The sequence below is a fragment of the Mustela lutreola genome, chromosome 1 (assembly GCF_030435805.1).
Source record: "Mustela lutreola isolate mMusLut2 chromosome 1, mMusLut2.pri, whole genome shotgun sequence".
Lineage (NCBI taxonomy): Eukaryota > Metazoa > Chordata > Mammalia > Carnivora > Mustelidae > Mustela > Mustela lutreola.
The window spans coordinates 148,044,164-148,061,924 of NC_081290.1; the positions used below are offsets into that span (position 1 = coordinate 148,044,164).

A 17,761-nucleotide genomic window follows, 5' to 3' on the forward strand; every position below is an offset into this window, starting at 1 on the left:
ACCATTTACTGAAGAGGCTGCCTTTTTCCATTGAACATTCTTTCCTGCTTTGTCGAAGATTAGTTGACCATAGAGTTGAGGGTCTATTTCTGGGCTCTCTATTCTGTTTATTGATGTATGTGTCTGTTTTTGTGTCAGTACCATACTGTCTTGATAATGACAGCTTTGTAATAGAGCTTGAAGTCTGGAATTGTGATGCCACCAACTTTGGCTTTCTTTTTCAATATTCCTTTGGCTATTCAAGGTCATTTCTGGTTCCATATAAATTTTAGGATTATTTGTTCCATTTCTTTGGAAAAAAAAAAAAAAAGGATGGTATTTTGATAGGAATTGCATTAAATGTGTAGATTGCTTTAGGTAGCACAGACATTTTCACAATATTTTTTCTTCCACTCCAGGAGCATGGAACATTTTTCCATTTCTTTGTGTCTTCCTCCGTTTCTTTCATGAGTACTTTATAGTTTTCTGAGTATAGATTCTTAGCCTCTTTGGTTAGGTTTATTCCTAGATATCTTACAGTTTTGGATGCAATTGTAAATGGGATTGACTCCTTAATTTCTCTTTCTTCTGTCTTGTTGTTGGTGTAGAGAAATGCAACTGATTTCTGTGCATTGATTTTATATCCTGACACTTTACTGTATTCCTGTACAAGTTCTAGCAGTTTGGGAGTGGAGCCTTTTGGGTTTTCCACATAGAGTGTCATATCATCTGCAAAGAGTGATAGGTTGACTTCTTCTTTGCCAATTTGGATGCCTTTAATTTCCTTTTGTTGTCTGATTGCTGAGGCTAGGACTTCTAGTACTATGTTGAATAGCAGTGGCGATAATGGACATCCCTGTGGTGTTCCTGACCTTAGCGGAAAAGCTTTCAGTTTTTCTCCATTGAGAATGATATTTGCGGTGGGTTTTTTCATAGATGGCTTTGATGATATTGAGGTATGTGCCCTCTATCCCTGCACTTTGAAGAGTTTTGGTCAGGAAGGGATGCTGTACTTTGTCAAATGCTTTTTCAGCATCTATTGATAGTATCATATGGTTCTTGTTCTTTCTTTTATTAATGTGTTGTATCACATTGATTGATTTGTGGATGTTGAACCAACCTTGCAGCCCTGGAATAAATCCCACTTGGTCGTGGTGAATAACCCTCTAAATGTACTGCTGAATCCTATTGGCTAGTATTTTGGTAAGAATTTTCGCATCTGTGTTCATCAAGGATATTGGTCTGTAGTTCTCTTTTTTGATGGGATCCTTGTCTGGTTTTGGGATCAAGGTGATGCTGGCCTCATAAAATGAGCTTGGAAGTTTTCCTTCCATTCCTTCCATTTCTATTTTTTGGAACAGTTTCAGGAGAATAGGAATTAGTTCTTCTTTAAACGTTTGGTAGAATTCCCCCGGGAGGCCGTCTGGCCCTGGGCTTTTGTTTGTTTGGAGATTTTTGATGACTGTTTCGATGTCCTTACTGGTTATGGGTCTGTTCAGGCTTTCTATTTCTTCCCACTTCAGTTTTGGTAGTTTATATGTCTCTAGGAATGCACCCATTTCTTCCAGATTGTCAAATTTGTTGGCGTAGAGTTGCTCATAGTATGTTCTTATAATGGTCTGTATTTCTTTGGTGCCGGTTGTGATCTCTCCCCCTTCATTTATGATTTTATTTATTTGGGTCCTTCTCTTTTCTTTTTGAGAAGTCTGGCCAGGGGTTTATCAATCTTATTAATTCTTTCAAAGAACCAGCTCCTAGTTTCGTTGATTTGTTCTATTGTTTTCTTGGTTTCTATTTCATTGATTTCTGCTCTGACCTTTATGATTTCTCTTCTCCTGCTGGGTTTCGGCTTTCTTTGTTCTTTCTCCAGCTCCTTTAGGTGTAGGCTTAGGTTGTGTACTTGAGACCTTTCTTGTTTCTTGAGAAAGGCTTGTATTGCTATATATTTTCCTCTCAGGACTGCCTTTGCTGTGTCCCACAGATTTTGAACCACTGTGTTTTCATTATCATTTGTTTCCATGAATTTTTTTCAATTCTTCTTTAATTTCCTGGTTGACCCATTCATTCTTTAGAAGGATGCTGTTTAGTCTCCATGTATTTGGGTTCTTTCCAAATTTCCTCTTGTGATTGAGTTCTAGCTTCAGAGCATTGTGGTCTGAAAATATACAGGGAATGCTCTCCGTCTTTTGATACTGGCTGAGACCTGATTTGTGACCCAGGATGTGATCTTTTCTGGAGAATGTTCCACGTGCACTAGAGAAGAATGTGCATTCTGTTGCTTTGGGATGGAATGTTCTGAATATATCTGTGATGTCCATCTGGTCCAGTGTGTCATTTAAGGCCTTTACTTCCTTGTTGATCTTTTGCTTAGATGATCTGTCCATTTCAGTGAGGGGAGTGTTAAAGTCCCCTACTATTACTGTACTATTGTTGATGTGTTTCTTTGATTTTGTTATTAATTGGTTTATATAGTTGGCTGCTCCCATGTTAGGGCATAGATATTTAAAATTGTTAGATTTTCTTGTTGGACAGACCCTCATCTCTTAATATAGTCTTTGGCTTAAAATCTAATGGATCTGATGTAAGGATTGCCACCCCAGCTTTCTTCTGAGGTCCGTTAGCATGGTGAATCGTTTTCCACCCCCTCACTTTAAATCTGGAGGTGTCTTCGGGTCTAAAATGAGTTTCTTGTAGGCAACATATAGATGGGTTTTGTTTTTTTATCCATTCTGATACCCTGTGTCTTTTGATTGGGGCATTTAGTCCCTTAACATTCAGGGTAACTATTGAGAGATATTAATTTAGTGCCATTGTATTACCTGTAAGGTGACTTATTGTATATTGTCTCTGTTCCTTCTGATCTACTACTTTTAGAGTCTCTCTTTGCTGAGAGGACACCTTTCAAGATTTCCTGTAGAGCTGGTTTGCTGGTTTACAAATTCTTTCAGTTTTTGTTTGTCCTGGAACGTTTTATCTCTCCTATTTTCAATGATAGCCTACCTGGATATTCTTGGCTGCATGTTTTTCTTATTTAGTGCTCTGAATATATCACACCAGGTCTTTCTGGCCTGCAGGACTCTGGATTAGTCTGCTGCCAATCTAATATTTTTACCATTGTATGTTACAGACTTCTTTTCCCAGGCTACTTTCAGGATTTTCTTTTTGTTGCTAAGACTTGTGAATTTTACTATTAGGTGACGAGGTGTGGACCTATTCTTACTGATTTTGAGGGCGGTTCTCTGCACCTGCTGGATTTTGATGCTTTTTTCCGTTGCCATATTAGGGAAATTCTCTCCAATAATTCTCTCCAATATACCTTCTGCTCCCCTCTCTCTTTCTTCTTCTGGAATCCCAGTTATTCTAATTTTTTTCCGTCTTATGGTATCACTTATCTCTCAAATTCTCCCCTCATCGTCCAGTATTTGTGTGTCTCTCTTTTGCTCAGCTTCTTTATTCTCTGTCCTTTGGTCTTCTATATCACTAATTCTTTTTCTGCCTCATTTCTCCTAGCAGTGAGAGCCTCCATTTTTGACTGCACCTCATTAATAGCTTGTTTTATTTCAACTTGGTTAGATTTTAGTTCTTTTATTTCCCCAGAAAGGGCTTTTATCTCTCCGGAGAGGGTTTTTCTAATATCTTCCATGCCTTTTTCATGCCCGGCTAGAGCTTTGAGAATCGTCACTCTGAACTCTAGATGTGACATATAACCCATTTCCATATTGATTAGGTCTCCAGCCTTTGGTACTGCTTCTAGTTCTTTTTCATTGTGGTGATTTTTTCTGCCTTTTCATTTTGTCCAGGTAAGAATATGTGAAGGAGCAAATAAAATACTGAAAGGGTGGAAACGACCCCAGGAAAATGTGCTTTAACCAAATCAGAAGTGTCCCCAAATTGTGGGTGGGAGAAAGGGGATAAAAAGAAGTTCAGGGAAAGAAAAAAAAGAATATAAAAAAAGAAAACAAATAAAGAAAAAAGTATATATATATATTAGAGTGGTGACTAGAACAAGGTCACCCACTTAATTTTGTGAGTATTTTGGTTTCTTAGAAGAAACTACCTCCCAAAATTTTAAAGAATGAAAACATATATAAGGGCAATTTCAGTGAAGGGATGGAATATCCCTATAAAGATGAAAAAGAAAAAAATTTTTTTTTTAATTTTTAAAAAGGAGTTGATAAAGTAAGTCGGTTGGGGGAATAAAGAAAAAGAAAGTGGAGAGAATTTGCTCAGGTGGAGACTAGAACAAGCCCGGAGCTAGATTTAGGGTATATTTTGTCCTATTAGAAGAAGTTGTACCCCAAATTTTTTTAGAGGAAAATACCCTATGTGTATACAAAAAATAAAGTTAGATACAAAGAAGGATAAAATATGACTATAATAATGAAGGTTCAAAAATGGTTATAATTATTTTTTTATTAAAGGTATTGTTAAGATAAACTAGTTTAAAAACGTTTAAAGAGGAAAAGGTAAAAGTTAAGAAAAATTAGCAGAAGGAAAAAAAATTTTTAAATTCAATTAACTGCAAGACTAAAAAATCATGGGGAGAAAGCCATGAATTCCATGCTTTGCTTTCTCCTCCTCTGGAATTCCACTGTTCTCCCTGATAAGTGAACTTGGTGTTGGCTGGATTTCTTGCTGATATTCTGGGGAGGGGCCTGTTGTAGTGATTCTCAAGTGCCTTTTCCCGAGGTGGAATTGCACCACCCTTACCAGGGGCCAGGCTAAGTAATCTGCTTGGGTTCGCTTTCGGGAGCTTTTGTTCCCTGAATGCTTTCTGTAGAGTTCTGGAGTACGGCAGTAAAGATAGTGACCTCCCAGTCTCTGATCTGGAGCAGCCGAGAGTTTGGGGCCCCAATCCTCAGTGGGCCCACAATTCTGCCTGCAGTCTCCGAAACCTGCAAATTCCTGAGCTCCTCCAGGGGGTGTCTCCCCGATCTTGTGGGGACCCCACTCACAGAGCAATGGCCTGTGCCACGGATTATGGTTCAAGGTAACCCCGAGTTGAGACTCCTTATTGGCTCTGTCTCTGTAGCCGGCTTCTCTGGTCTAACACCCGTGAACTATGCGACACTCAGACACCCCCGATCCTTCTGTGACCCCGCGGGACCTAGGGCCACGTTGATCCCGCATGGGCTTCACCCCCGTTTAGCATCTGGAGTGATGTCCCTCTGTGGAACAGACTTAAAAGTCCTGATTTTGTGCTGCGTTGCTCTGCCACTTGCCGGGAGCCGGCCCCTCCCCCCGCAGTCTATCTTCCCGTTGCTTTGGATTCACTTCTCCACCGGTTTTACCTTTGAAAAAGTGGTCGATTTTCTGTTTCTAGAATTGTTGCTCTTCTTCTCTTTAATCTCCTGTTGGATTTGTAGATGTTCGCAATGGTTTGATAAGCTATCTAGCTGATCTCCTGCTACCTGATGTCCTCTCAGCCTGCTACTGCTCTGCCATCTTGACTCCTCCCTCCCTATTTTTTTTTTAAGATTTTATTTGTTTATTTGACAGACAGATCACAAGTAGGCAGAGAGGCAGGCAGAGAGAGAGGAGGAAGCAGCCTCCCTGCCAAGCAGAGAGCCTGATGGCGGGGCTCAATATCAGTACCCTGAGATCCTGACCTGAGCCGAAGGCAGAGGCTTTAACCCACTGAGCCACCCAGGAACCCCTTGTCTTTATTTTTAAAATGTATTTCACCAGATACTTAATTATAGGTTGTTTGTTTTCTTTAACATTTTAAAGACGCTGTTCCATTATTTTTTCTGATATGAAGTTTGTTGTCTTTCTTATCTTTGTTTCTCTATATTTAATGTGTCTCCTCATCCCCCCTGCCTGCTGCTTTTAAGACTTTTTTTTTTCTTTATCACTATTTTTTTTTTTTAAAGCAGTGTAATTATGACTTATCCTGATGTGGATTTCTTTGTGTTTATCTTTCTTATAGTTCATTGACCTTCATGAATCATTGGGTACTTTTCATTGAATATTGAAAAATTTTTTCTATAATTTCTTCAAATGCTTTCTATCTAACCCCCTTTTTTCCTGAGACTTGAATGACATGTTTGTCTGCTTTATACTGTCTCACAGATCACTGACATTCTATTTATTTTAATGATGGATGAGACGTTTTTGTTTTCTATCGTTAATTCTGGAGAGTTTCTGTAGTTATATCATTATGTTCACAGTCTTCTGCAATATTTAAACTGTTAATTACATCCAGTGAATTTTTTATTTCAGATTTTTTTCTATGTCTACAAATTCCATTTTTAAAAAATATTTTTCATCTCTCCATATTGTGCTCATGTTTTCTTTTAATTCTTGGAGCATCTTTATAACAGACTATATTTTTCACATTCTTTTCTTTTTTTTAAGAGATTTTATTTATTTGAGAGAACGCATGAGAGAGCACCAGAGAGAGCATGAGGTTTGGGAGAAGGTTTGGAGAAGCAGGACACCCACTGAGCAGGGAGCCTGATGATGTGGGGCTCAATTCTAGGACCCCGGGACTATCACCTGAGCCAAAGACAGATGCTTCACTGACTGAGCCACCCAGGTGTCCCACAACATGATTTTCTATTGCACATGCCCTTCTACAACTTCTCTACTGCCTAATCAAGAGATGGCATCTATGTCTCCTCGCTTGAAACTGTTCAGGCCCTTATGGATTTGTTGCCTGAGAATATGGATATTATGACACTGTTATTTCTAAGCCTGGGTCATAGAAAGTATACAACTTCTACCTTGTTTTCTATTTTTTGCGATTCTCTCCCTGATACTCCTCTACCATGCTGTGAGAAACCCACATCAAATGGGGAAGCTCATGAGGAAATGAACCAAAGGCCAAAGCCTTAGCTAATAAGCTCCCAGCCAATAACCAGTACCAGCTTTCCAACCATATTAGTGAGCTCTTGGAAGCAGATCCTTTAGCTCCCAAGTCAAGTTGCCACACCTGATGCTGTGTAGAACTTCCCTTCTGAGCCCTGCCTGAATTCCAGATTCACAAACAAAATAATTTTTTTAAGTCACAAGTTTTGAATGGTTCGTTATATACCTGTAGGTATTTTTATTTTCTCTTTTAATTTCTTATCTTTTGATTCTGTCATCTCTGTCTTTTCCATATCTTTATTGACTGATTTTTTCATTATGGGTTACATTTTTCTGATTCTTTATAGTAATTTTTAAAAATTTTATTTATTTATTTGAGAGAGAGAGTGTGAGAGAGAGCATGAGAGGGAAGACGGTCAGAGGGAGAAGCAGACTCCCTGTGGAGCTGGGAGCCAGATGCGGGACTCATGGGACTCTGGGATCATGACCTTAGCCAAAGGCAGTGACTTAACTAACTGAGCCACCCAGGTGCTCTCTTTATAGTAATTTTTGGTTGGATGCAGGATTTAGTAAATTTTGTTGAGTGCAATCTATTGTTTTGTTTTAAAAGAGAATTGGATTTTGTTCTGGCAGGCTGTTAAGTTACTTAAGAATCAAGTTGATCTTTTTTGAGGGTTGATCTCTTTACAGTGGGACTACAGTACCTTTTACTGTCAGGTGGGGTTCAGAAAACTTTTTTGTAGTAAGATAGGTAGTAAATATTTTAGGTCATGCAAACCATGTTGTATGCTGCTGCAGCTGCTCAAATTTGCTGTGCAAAGCAGCTGTGGACAGTGGGTAAATGAATGGGTGCTTCTTTGTTTAAATAAGACTTTATTCACTGGAGTAAGTGGTGGGCCACATTTGGCCTGTGAGCACTGTTTTGCTGATCCCTGCTCTGGGGCAGTAGTTCTTTTAAGTTTTTTGGTTTTACAAACTTTTCTGTGGGTCTCTTTTGCTTATTTTTTGCATCTGTCAGCATTTACCATATTAGAGATTGTAGCTGAAGTATTTTAGAGCCTTTATTCATCCAAAATTAAATAATGATTAACCTATTATATGTTTGCATGAATAACATTTTTTTAGTGAAAAATAACTATCTCTTAGAAAACAATAGCAAGAATAATGTTATCCATTTATTTTTTTTGGTCTGAATGTCTTTTGTGTCTGGCTTAAGAGAGAAGAGCTGGAGTCTCATATGTGCTTTTTCGTTAAATCTCTTACAATATCCCATTTCAGATAGCATTTGAAATACTCTACTATGTACTCATAGGAGAATGATTCTAAAAATGGCAAGTAACATCTTGGGATTATTAGAAAAACAGTTGAGACCTTGTTGATCCCTGAAAAGGTCTTCCAAGTCCTCCACAGGTCCCCAGACTACACTTCAAGATCACTTACATTGGGCAAGATTAACCTGAGGTATGCTAGGGCTTGACCCTTCTGGGGTTTCAAACGAATATGCTAGATATTTGAAGAGGTATTCATACTCTCCACTTTGGTTTTTGGGAACTCCAGTGATTCCCTACCCTTTGTGACCTCTGGGAATTGTTAGCTGTTTTCCTGTAATGTTTCTTTCCCAGCAATGCTGTTCTTTGCTTGTCTTTGTAGAGTTTCACCCTATGCATGTGCAGAATACTCCATGCAGACTTATGGAGTTTTTCTGTAGGATAGCTCCTTCCTCAACTTAATGAGACTGAAAGATTCTATTAGACTGTGCCCTCCCTGCATTGCAGTCTAGAAATTGCCTTCAGTCAGAAAGCACAGTTGTACATAGTGCTCACCTCATTCATATCCATTCTCTCTCGGGATTCTTAATGCTGCCTATTGTTTAGTGTCTGGAGATAGTCCTTTCATTTGTGGTTGCATTTAGTTGTTTATGTTGGGGGTAGGGCTAAGTCCTGTAACAGTTATTTCTTCATGTGGAGACATCCCTGACCGCTTGGGTTTTGTTTTTAATCATATCTGTTGAATCATATCTGAATCATATCTCAATCACACTGAGGTCTTATGTTCCTATTAAAACATGATATTTGTTGTCTTAACCTTCAGTAAAAGCTTTCCTTTTAGTATTCTGTTTATATTGGTAAAAAAATAACTTTTACACAAAGGGGACATTTTCCACTATGGTATGAGGAACACAGGGGAATGTAGTCACTTATTATATATGTAAACCATTTGTTTGCCTTTTGTATTAGGCAAGTATGTGGGCGCTTTATGTCTCAGTTTCTTAGTTTTAATGTATCTAGAATGTTAACTGGGAATGATAAACAGAATATTATAACTATTTTGGTTTTTAGTTTTAAGTCTTGTCCCTCAGGAGTTAGTAACTACTCTTATATACAGTAGTCATACAGACATAGATTCAAATTCTGAGTCTGTGCTTTACTAGATGTGTCAGTGAGACTGTTTGCTTACCCTGAATCTGAGCCTCTATTTCCTTATCTGTAATGTGGGCATGATAATGCTGTATTAAATAGAAATAAGAACGTTTAGTAACACAGCTGCTGCTGCTGCTGCTGGGGTTTTTGTTTTGTTTTGTTTTTGTTTTTGTTTTTGGTAATAGAGCTTCTAATAACAGTGCTTTAAACAAGTGGAAATTTATTTTCTCTTTCTCTTCAATAAGAAGAACCTGGCAGTTTAGAAGTGGTATGACAGCCCATAGTGTATGTATTGTGGACCCAGATTACTTCTCTTTCCATTCTACCATTCTTAGCTTAAGAGTTCTATCCTCAAGTTCACCTCATAAGTGATTGCTGGAATGTTACTCATCATGTCCATGTGCCAGGCAGCAGGAAGGAGTAGGTGGGGAAGGAAAAAGGGGACATTTCTTCCTTTAAAGAAACCTTATAAAATATAGTCATTTGATTCAAATCTTACTGGCCATAACTTAGTCATATGGTTGTATCTAGCTTTAAAGGAAGCTGGGGAATATAGTCTTTTAGCAGGAGGCTATGAAGAAGGAAGGGAAAAGGGGCTGTTAGGTTGGCATCCAGGAGCATCTGTCACTAATGTCGTCTCTTTCAATTTTATGGGTTCCCAATGAATTGAGAAATTATCTAGGAGTTAGTGGGTGGAGTCCAAGATACTCTTTTAGAACTGACAAAGCTGATTCTTGAGAAAGGGGATTATATTTGCAGTTAAGTATGTTTCCTAATATTAAACCCTAGCATTAAACAGACTTGTCCATCCAGTCATGAAAGTGCTGGCCAGGTAGAGCCTGCCTCTATTAACTTTGTGGCATGAAGAAACAAAGTCGTGTGTTCTGCCAGCAGCTGTTTCTCAGCAGAAAGGGAGGGGTGGGTGAGGACTAGAGAGGCTGAGAGTGTTACATATGGCATCAGAAATGGGGAAGTGTTACCCTCTCTGTTCTCCCTTCCTACAGTACTTTATCCTAAGCGTTTAGCGTGGTGCTTGGCATTGAGGAAGCGTACAGTATGATGCTTATTATTATAATGATGATTTGAGCAATTCGAGTAGCCACCACGATGTCTCAGGAACCTGTGCATTTAATCTTCCCACATGTGTTGCTATTTGACACGTAGCTTGGTTTCTATGACTATTATTTTTTTTATTTCACCGTGAGATAAAATTGGTAAACAATTTTAAAATTGATAAACAATTTAGAATAACAGTGTTTAAACTTTCATTGAGGTCATAGTTCCCTTTACAAATGTAAAGCAAATTATACATTACGCTTTCCGGGAATACATGGGTTTTAAGAACTTATGGCAGCTGAAATTCAGATACTGCCATATTACTGTAAACTGGTATCAGTGACTGTTGAATAAGTACAATTAATTAATAGGAATGCGAGAGTGGTTAAGATCATGTGAGGCAGATGGACAGTCAACATGTTTCAACTTCAACTGTGCCTATCTCCTAGCTTTTACCTTAAGCCAGTTAGTATTAACCTGGGTGTTACTGTTTTTCTTGTTTAAATCAATAAAATGAAGTTGATAATAGCATCTATATCCAAGGTAGAGGAGTAAATAGAAGCCTTACTTCTGGGCCAGAGTATCTACTTGCTCTTTTCTTTTGTTGCTGTTGTTTTTATAGTCATTATTGTTGTTGCCTTCTTGGCCTTTCTCACCTCACCCTGATTGTCTTGCAGGTTCCAGTGATTTAAGTGCTCTTGAATTTCATAACTTGGAGATAAAATTATTCTGAGCAAACAGCTTGGCCCTTTAGATCTGTTTTTGTTAAAAAAGGAAAAGCAAAAGTCCTCAAGGGTAATCTTCATGATCTTTGATCTTTCCACAATAAGAAAAACCTTTCACAGTCTGCTTCTGGCTCATCAGGGAAAAAGATCTTTTGGATGCCCTTCAAAATTTTCCCTTCTTTCTTTGCTTCCTCTCATGTCTCCTTCCTGGCCCGCAAGAAAGAAAATATGTCAATTTGATATCGCTGGCCCCTTCTGAAAACCTGGTAATGGTATTTATCCTGTCAGCAGTTCCTGGGTATTTAGTGTTTTATATCTTGATCTTGATTCCTTATTATTTGAGGAAAAGTCCTTAACTTTCCCCATTCCTTTCTGATGAATAGCTTGGGTTATAGAAGTTTGGTCCCCTCACTAAGAGCCACAGATCCCCTGCTGTTTTTATAGGTTGACTTTTGACACAGACTACTTCTGTTCAAGGAGCTCATTGTTATTAAGTTAGTGCCATTTTATACCAGAACTTAACTTTTAAAGCACATTGAAATAGACTTCTTATTGGTTTTTTGGTTGATGTTTAAAATTGGTGTTTTTTTTTTTCCTAATGGCCCAAATAGCACATGCTCAGTATAAAAAAAATTATTCAGAAAATATATAAATCATAAAGAAGAAAAAAGAGCTCTCCCATAGTTCTACTCCACCAAACTAGTCACTTTTAATTTTTTATATGATTCTATCTACATCTATCTATATTGTATTTATATAAATACATATATAAAACATATATACCTATACATATATAGAGATTTATATGCTATTCAAGGTTTTTTTTTTGTTTTCTCCAGAATGTAGTCCTTCTATGTATACTGTTTTGTAATCTCCTTTTTTCCCTAACCTATATAATGTGTTAGATTGTTTTAAATAGTTGTATAGGATTTCATAGAATGAATATAATTTACTTAGCTAATTCCCTATTGAGGTGTGGATACTTAGGTTGCTTATGATTTTTTAGTAATTTAACCTCAGGATGGTAAACATTCTTCTGCATCCATTTTTGAGTAGTTGTGTTATTTTGGTTTTCTGATGTATTCATAGAGTTTAATTCATGTATCAAAGGTTGTATACCTACTAACTGATTATGAAAGTGCCTTTTTCTAATCAAATTTGGGTATTATCAGTCATTTTAATATTTTTCAGTGTGATAACAAAACTAATGTCTGAATGATTAATTCCTATTTCTTTGATTATTAGAGATTAAACAATTTTCATGTTTTTTGGCCACTTGGATTTTTTTCTGAGATTAATTTTGTGTTATATAGTCTTGCTTATGTTCCAAAGGTATGTATATTTTGAAAACAGTAGAACTTTATTTCTTGAGATATTTTAAAATTATACTATTATATATTCTATAATATATATTTACATATTATAAAATTATATTATAAGTGATATTGTTTTTGCTGGACTTAATTTCTTACTTAGCTAGTTATTTTCAAGTATTGACATAGGAAAGAAATTAGTAAAGAAAACCAAGCTTGTTAGAATAATTTGTCTAAAATACAAATGAAGAGAATTGAAATTCTTAATGCTTATTTGCACTTTAAGATACCTAGTTTGGTTTAAATGTTTTTAATTTGCTCACATCTGGTTCTTAACCATGTTCTAGATAAGAGATGCCTATATAAATGTGTATCGTATTTTTACTTCTTCATTTTCATCATTGTTAAAATGAAAGGAATTGGGAACTGTTAATTGAAGTACTCATTTTAGCAAACTATGATCAGAAGATTCTTGGATATAATCTTTCCACATGATAAGGAGCATGTTTTTATTTTATTGCTTTTAGAAGAAAAACAACGGTGAAGACATTATGTATTTATGCAGACTACAAATCTGATGAAAGCTATACTCCAAGCAAGATCTCAGTCAGAGTAGGAAATAATTTTCACAATCTTCAAGAAATTCGGGTATGTTTTTCACATTTTAAAAGATATGTTCTCCTGTGACTCTTGCTCACAGGAGAACTATTAGAAAATAGTTACATTTGACATTAGATTAGACCGATTTAAATGTTAATACAAAAAAAATAAATGTTAATACATAAAAGGAATATTGTTAATATTTAAGAAAGCATTTTTAATTTTTTATATTAAAAATTTTTTTTGATTCATTTGTCATCTTCGTTTTTTCCTAGTGTTTTATTACAGAAATTTTCAGATGTATAGAAAAGCTGAATTGTATAGTAAACCACAGTATACTCACCTCCTAGAATCTATAATTATCAGTGTTTTGCTATATTTGTTTTATTATTAACTGTCCATCAATTCATCTAATTTTCATATGCATTTCAAAATAACTTGCAGATATTTGTACTTATCACCCCAAATACCTCAGTGTAATATATGATAACCAGAGTTTTGCTTCAGGTTCATTTTTTTACAATTTATATGCAGTTTCCGCATATCTTAAATATATTTATTTGTGAGTTTTCACAAATGCAAAAACATATCTGTAACCCTGACTCCTATTAACATATAGAACATTTTCACTACCCCATTAAATTTCCTCATATCTCTTCCCAACCAATCTCCTTCTCTATCCTACTCTCAGAGGTAAGTGTTGTTGTAATTTTTTTGTTTGTTCATTCATTCATTTATTATATAGATCATTTTACTTTGTTCTAGCTTGTCATATAAATGGAATCACAGATGGTATAACTTATTGTGAAGCTTTTTTCACTCAGCCTAATTTTTTGACAGTCCATCCATGTGGATAGCAGTACTTCATTTTTCTATATTCCTGAGTTATACTCAGGAATTGTTTGAATATACCCCAATTTATTTATCTGCTTTATAACTTTTCGAAGCTATCAGGATAATGCTTTTGTGACCTGACTGTTACTAGTGCTAAAATACTTACGTTTCAGAGATACTTTCAGTGAGTTTGAACTTTGTACTTGAAAAGTTCTGGCCCTTTGCATCTTTTCTTGTCAGAAAGTCATTGAGTTCAAACAATCATTAAAATCTTTTGAATTAGGTGATTCTGAGAGATCTGGGAAGCACCTGTGGTTTTTGAAAAGACTTTCAGCCAATTTGTGGCCTGGACTCTTATTTGAGTTCGTGTTTATAAGACCCTGTATCTACATTTATATTTCTTCCCTGAGTTAGTAATAAGCTTAATAAGAATCACATATACTTTCATTACTTACTCATTAAATGCAGTGTTGTTTCTTTGTGAAATTTGTTTATGTGTTTACAAATAAGGACATTGTCTCCCACAGATTTTTTTTTTTTTCATCCTTTGAGGTAAGTTTGCAACTTTTTTGAGATGACCACCTGGTCTTATTCCAGTTATCTTCCTTACTTTTAAGGAATGTGAAATAAGTCAAGCAGAAAACAGAATTATCATATGGTTTCACTCACACATTAAATATAAGGAATAGCACAGAGAACCATAGGGGAAGGGATGGAAAACTGAAGGGGGAGAAAATCAGAGAGGGAGATGACCCATGAGAGACTATGGACTTTGGGAAACAAACTGAGGGTTTCAGGGGTGGGGGGTGATGGGGTTGGCCAGGTGATGGGTATTGAGGAGCACACGTGTTGTGATAAGCACTGGGTGTTATATGAAACTAATGAATCATTGAACAGTACATCTAAAACTACTATAGAGTGGCTAACTGAACATATAAAAAAAAGGAATGATCCTATAAATTTTCTTGACTATGAATTTGTCTTTAAAAAATCACTCTAAGTAAGATATTCTTTTTTCGTTTAAAAATATTTATTTTGTGTGACCATACTGGTTAATATGTACTTTCCATGCTTGAATAAATTCATAAATAGATCAGTTGTTCATTTTTCTTTGTCAGTTTCTTCATTTTACCCAGGGCTTTTTTCATTCAGAATATTTTAGATTCTTTTTATTACCATAATTACATTGGGCTTTTTGCTAGCCCTTTTAGTCATACGATACATTTAATCTGTTTTACTGTTTTAAGGACTTGAGATATACTTTGCTAAATATTTTGTATTTATCACATGATTGGGCTAATCATATTGAGCAACCTTTTGGGAACAGAGCTGGCTTTTTTTGGTGTAAAATTAAAGGTTTATCGTATAATCCCTCTGGCAGGTTGAATTATGTGACATATATTTGAAATGTCCACTAGATGTCACTGTTGTCCTTTAATTGCTAGTCTCCTAATCTAGATGTTAATAAGACCTTAAGTAGTCTTCTTTGTAACTCGATTTTCTCAGAGTATATATATTCAAATATTCTTTGATGCATTTTGGGAAATGTACATCTTCATACATGACTTCCAGGTTTAAGTGTTAAATATATATTTTGTATTCTTTTGTAAACTGGACAAACTTGAAATATTTGGATCATCGCAGAATATTTTTAATCTAGTTTTTGCTTCTTTTATATCATTTAAGTACTGAAACATTAGTCACATAGAATAAGGGCTCTTTTAGGTAGTCTCTTAATTTTATTCCAAGTGTGTTTATATTTCTGTGTAGTGACCACATAGCCTCATGAGACCAGTAATACTAAATATTACCAGGTGATAATGTAAGTTGTTTTCCTGAAAAACTTAATGAACATACTGCTTTTCTGCCACAGTTCTCACTAAGGAACCATAATTTTTGGATTTTGCTTTAAAATATTAGTGCCGCCTTTGCAGCTCATGATATAAAGTATACTTTATCTTTTAATTATACATCTTTATATGTGATTTATTCTGTTTACCTTTTTTCTAAGTTAAATATTCTGGTATTATTTTGTTTTTTAAGGGAAGATAAGCAGATCATAATTGTATTTTCTTATATCTATAGGATGTAAATTGTTATTTTTAAAAAATCTTCTAACTCCGATACTAAGACAAATGATTAAAGTAGTGTTAACTTTTATGAGGCTTTTAGAGCCATCATTTCATTAGTTATAGGACTGATTTAACTGAGTGGAAAATCCAACTAAATCTTTTTATATTTTTCCATGGAGGGTTGCCCAAGGGAAGGTGTAGTATGTATTGAAGTGTTTAATGGGTTTTCCTTTTTTACTAGAAATTATGGATTTGTTTACTTGAAACACTCTAAAAACCTATTTTCTGTCATTTTATTATTTATTTGAGTTGGTAACTTTACAAATATTTAGTTCAGGGCAAGAAAAGCTAATGGCTACCCTATCTATCAAAAAATTATTCTTTTTCTATCATGTTTTCCTTCATTTCAGTTATAAAGCACACTATTCTATCTTGATCTTTGTTACCTCTGTTGAAAAATCTCTGAGAAGAGATTAAGCCTTCCCTTTACTCTTCGAGGATGCATATTTTAACCTCTATACCTGAGGAGGGACTTACAATGGAAATAAAGTTTAGGCTTTCTACTTAATGGTTATAAGATACTCAAACTAGGTTTGTTTGGATAGAATGCTTTTGATGCCAAAACTGTTGAATAACTTCCTTGATAACATGATGAATTAATTTATGCCACTAATTCTACTTTTTCGCTTTTAAAATTGTCCACTCTACAGTAATTGGGAACCAACAACCTAAGAACGTTTCATGAGGTGTTTGTGACTTACTGCTTCCACACAAACTACTTTTTTTTTTTTTTAAACACAAACTACTTCTATGTAGAAGTGAGGACTTAGCATTTCAGAGTCTTTATGGCACTATCTTCTCAAAACACATCATCTCAGTTGTGTAATTTTGTGCAAGAAGTCATGTTCATCATATTATTGAAATTACTCCACAGAAATTTTCAAATAAAGATAAATGCTTTTAAAATTTTTATTTAGCTATCTACCTATTTATTTATTTATATTTATTTTTTTCAAGTAGACTCCATTCCCAGTGTGGGGCTTGAACTCATGACCCAGGAGATTGAGATTCCTGAGCTTTATGGACTGAGTCAGTCAGCGCCCTGTTTTTGAATATTTTTAAACTATTTGCCTTTTAGCATTATGTTTTGGTTTAGTGCTGTTTTTTTTCCCTCTGCCCTCAGAAGGAAAAATACGTGCAAAGATAATATTTTGTCATTTAGAGTGAGAGATGAAAGAATAGTCTATCTTAGATGTAACCATTTTATTTTTAAAGATTTTTATTTATTTATTTGACAGAGATCACAAGTAGAGAGAGAGGCAGGCAGAGTGAGAGAGGGGAAGCAGGCTCCCTGCTAAGCAGGAAGCTGGATGCGGGGCTCGATTCCAGGACCCTAAGATCATGACCCGAGCCAAAGGCAAAGGCTTAACTCACTGAGCCACCCAGGCGCCCACATGCAACCATTTTAATATTGTAGAAAACATCTCCAGCTAAGATTCAAGAAAACAGTCCTTTTCAGTTTGCCTACTATTTACCTTTTAAAAAATGATTATAGAAATTTTTGTATTTAAATATGAAACTAAAATGAGTTAGATATAAAATGACAGCTCTCAAAATTATTTCTATACAGTTCTGTAAAAAACAACTTGTTAACTGAAAGTTAAAGAGGTATTTTCAGCATAGGGTGAAAATTGTCCTTTGATTCATTGTTAGCATTCTGCTTCTAAAATTTGTGGCTGCAAAAGGATAGAATATTAATGGAGCACAAGATTATGCACTTAAGTGAATTTTAAGTTTTGTTTTTGTCTTCAGATAATAAAGCTGTTACCAAAGTTGTTTTTTTTTTTTTTAAATTTTTTTTAAGAGGATGCTTGAAACAAGTCTTCAGTGTTAAGAGAGCAGAAATATTTTTCTTTTCTTCCGTGTGGGCAAGACTTTTGGCTCTCTTCCTT

The 17,761-nt window shown here is 35.6% G+C and overlaps 1 protein-coding gene across 3 annotated transcripts in view; it reads left to right on the forward strand.

The window, feature by feature from the left end:
• ANAPC10 (anaphase promoting complex subunit 10) overlaps positions 1-17,761 on the forward strand; it is a 104,567-nt gene that overhangs the window by 44,950 nt on the left and 41,856 nt on the right. For all 3 annotated transcript variants that reach the window (XM_059176176.1, XM_059176155.1, XM_059176166.1), the window contains exon 4: positions 12,831-12,951. In XM_059176176.1, the coding sequence (XP_059032159.1) occupies positions 12,831-12,951 (121 nt within the window). The remainder of the gene's footprint in view (positions 1-12,830; positions 12,952-17,761) is intronic.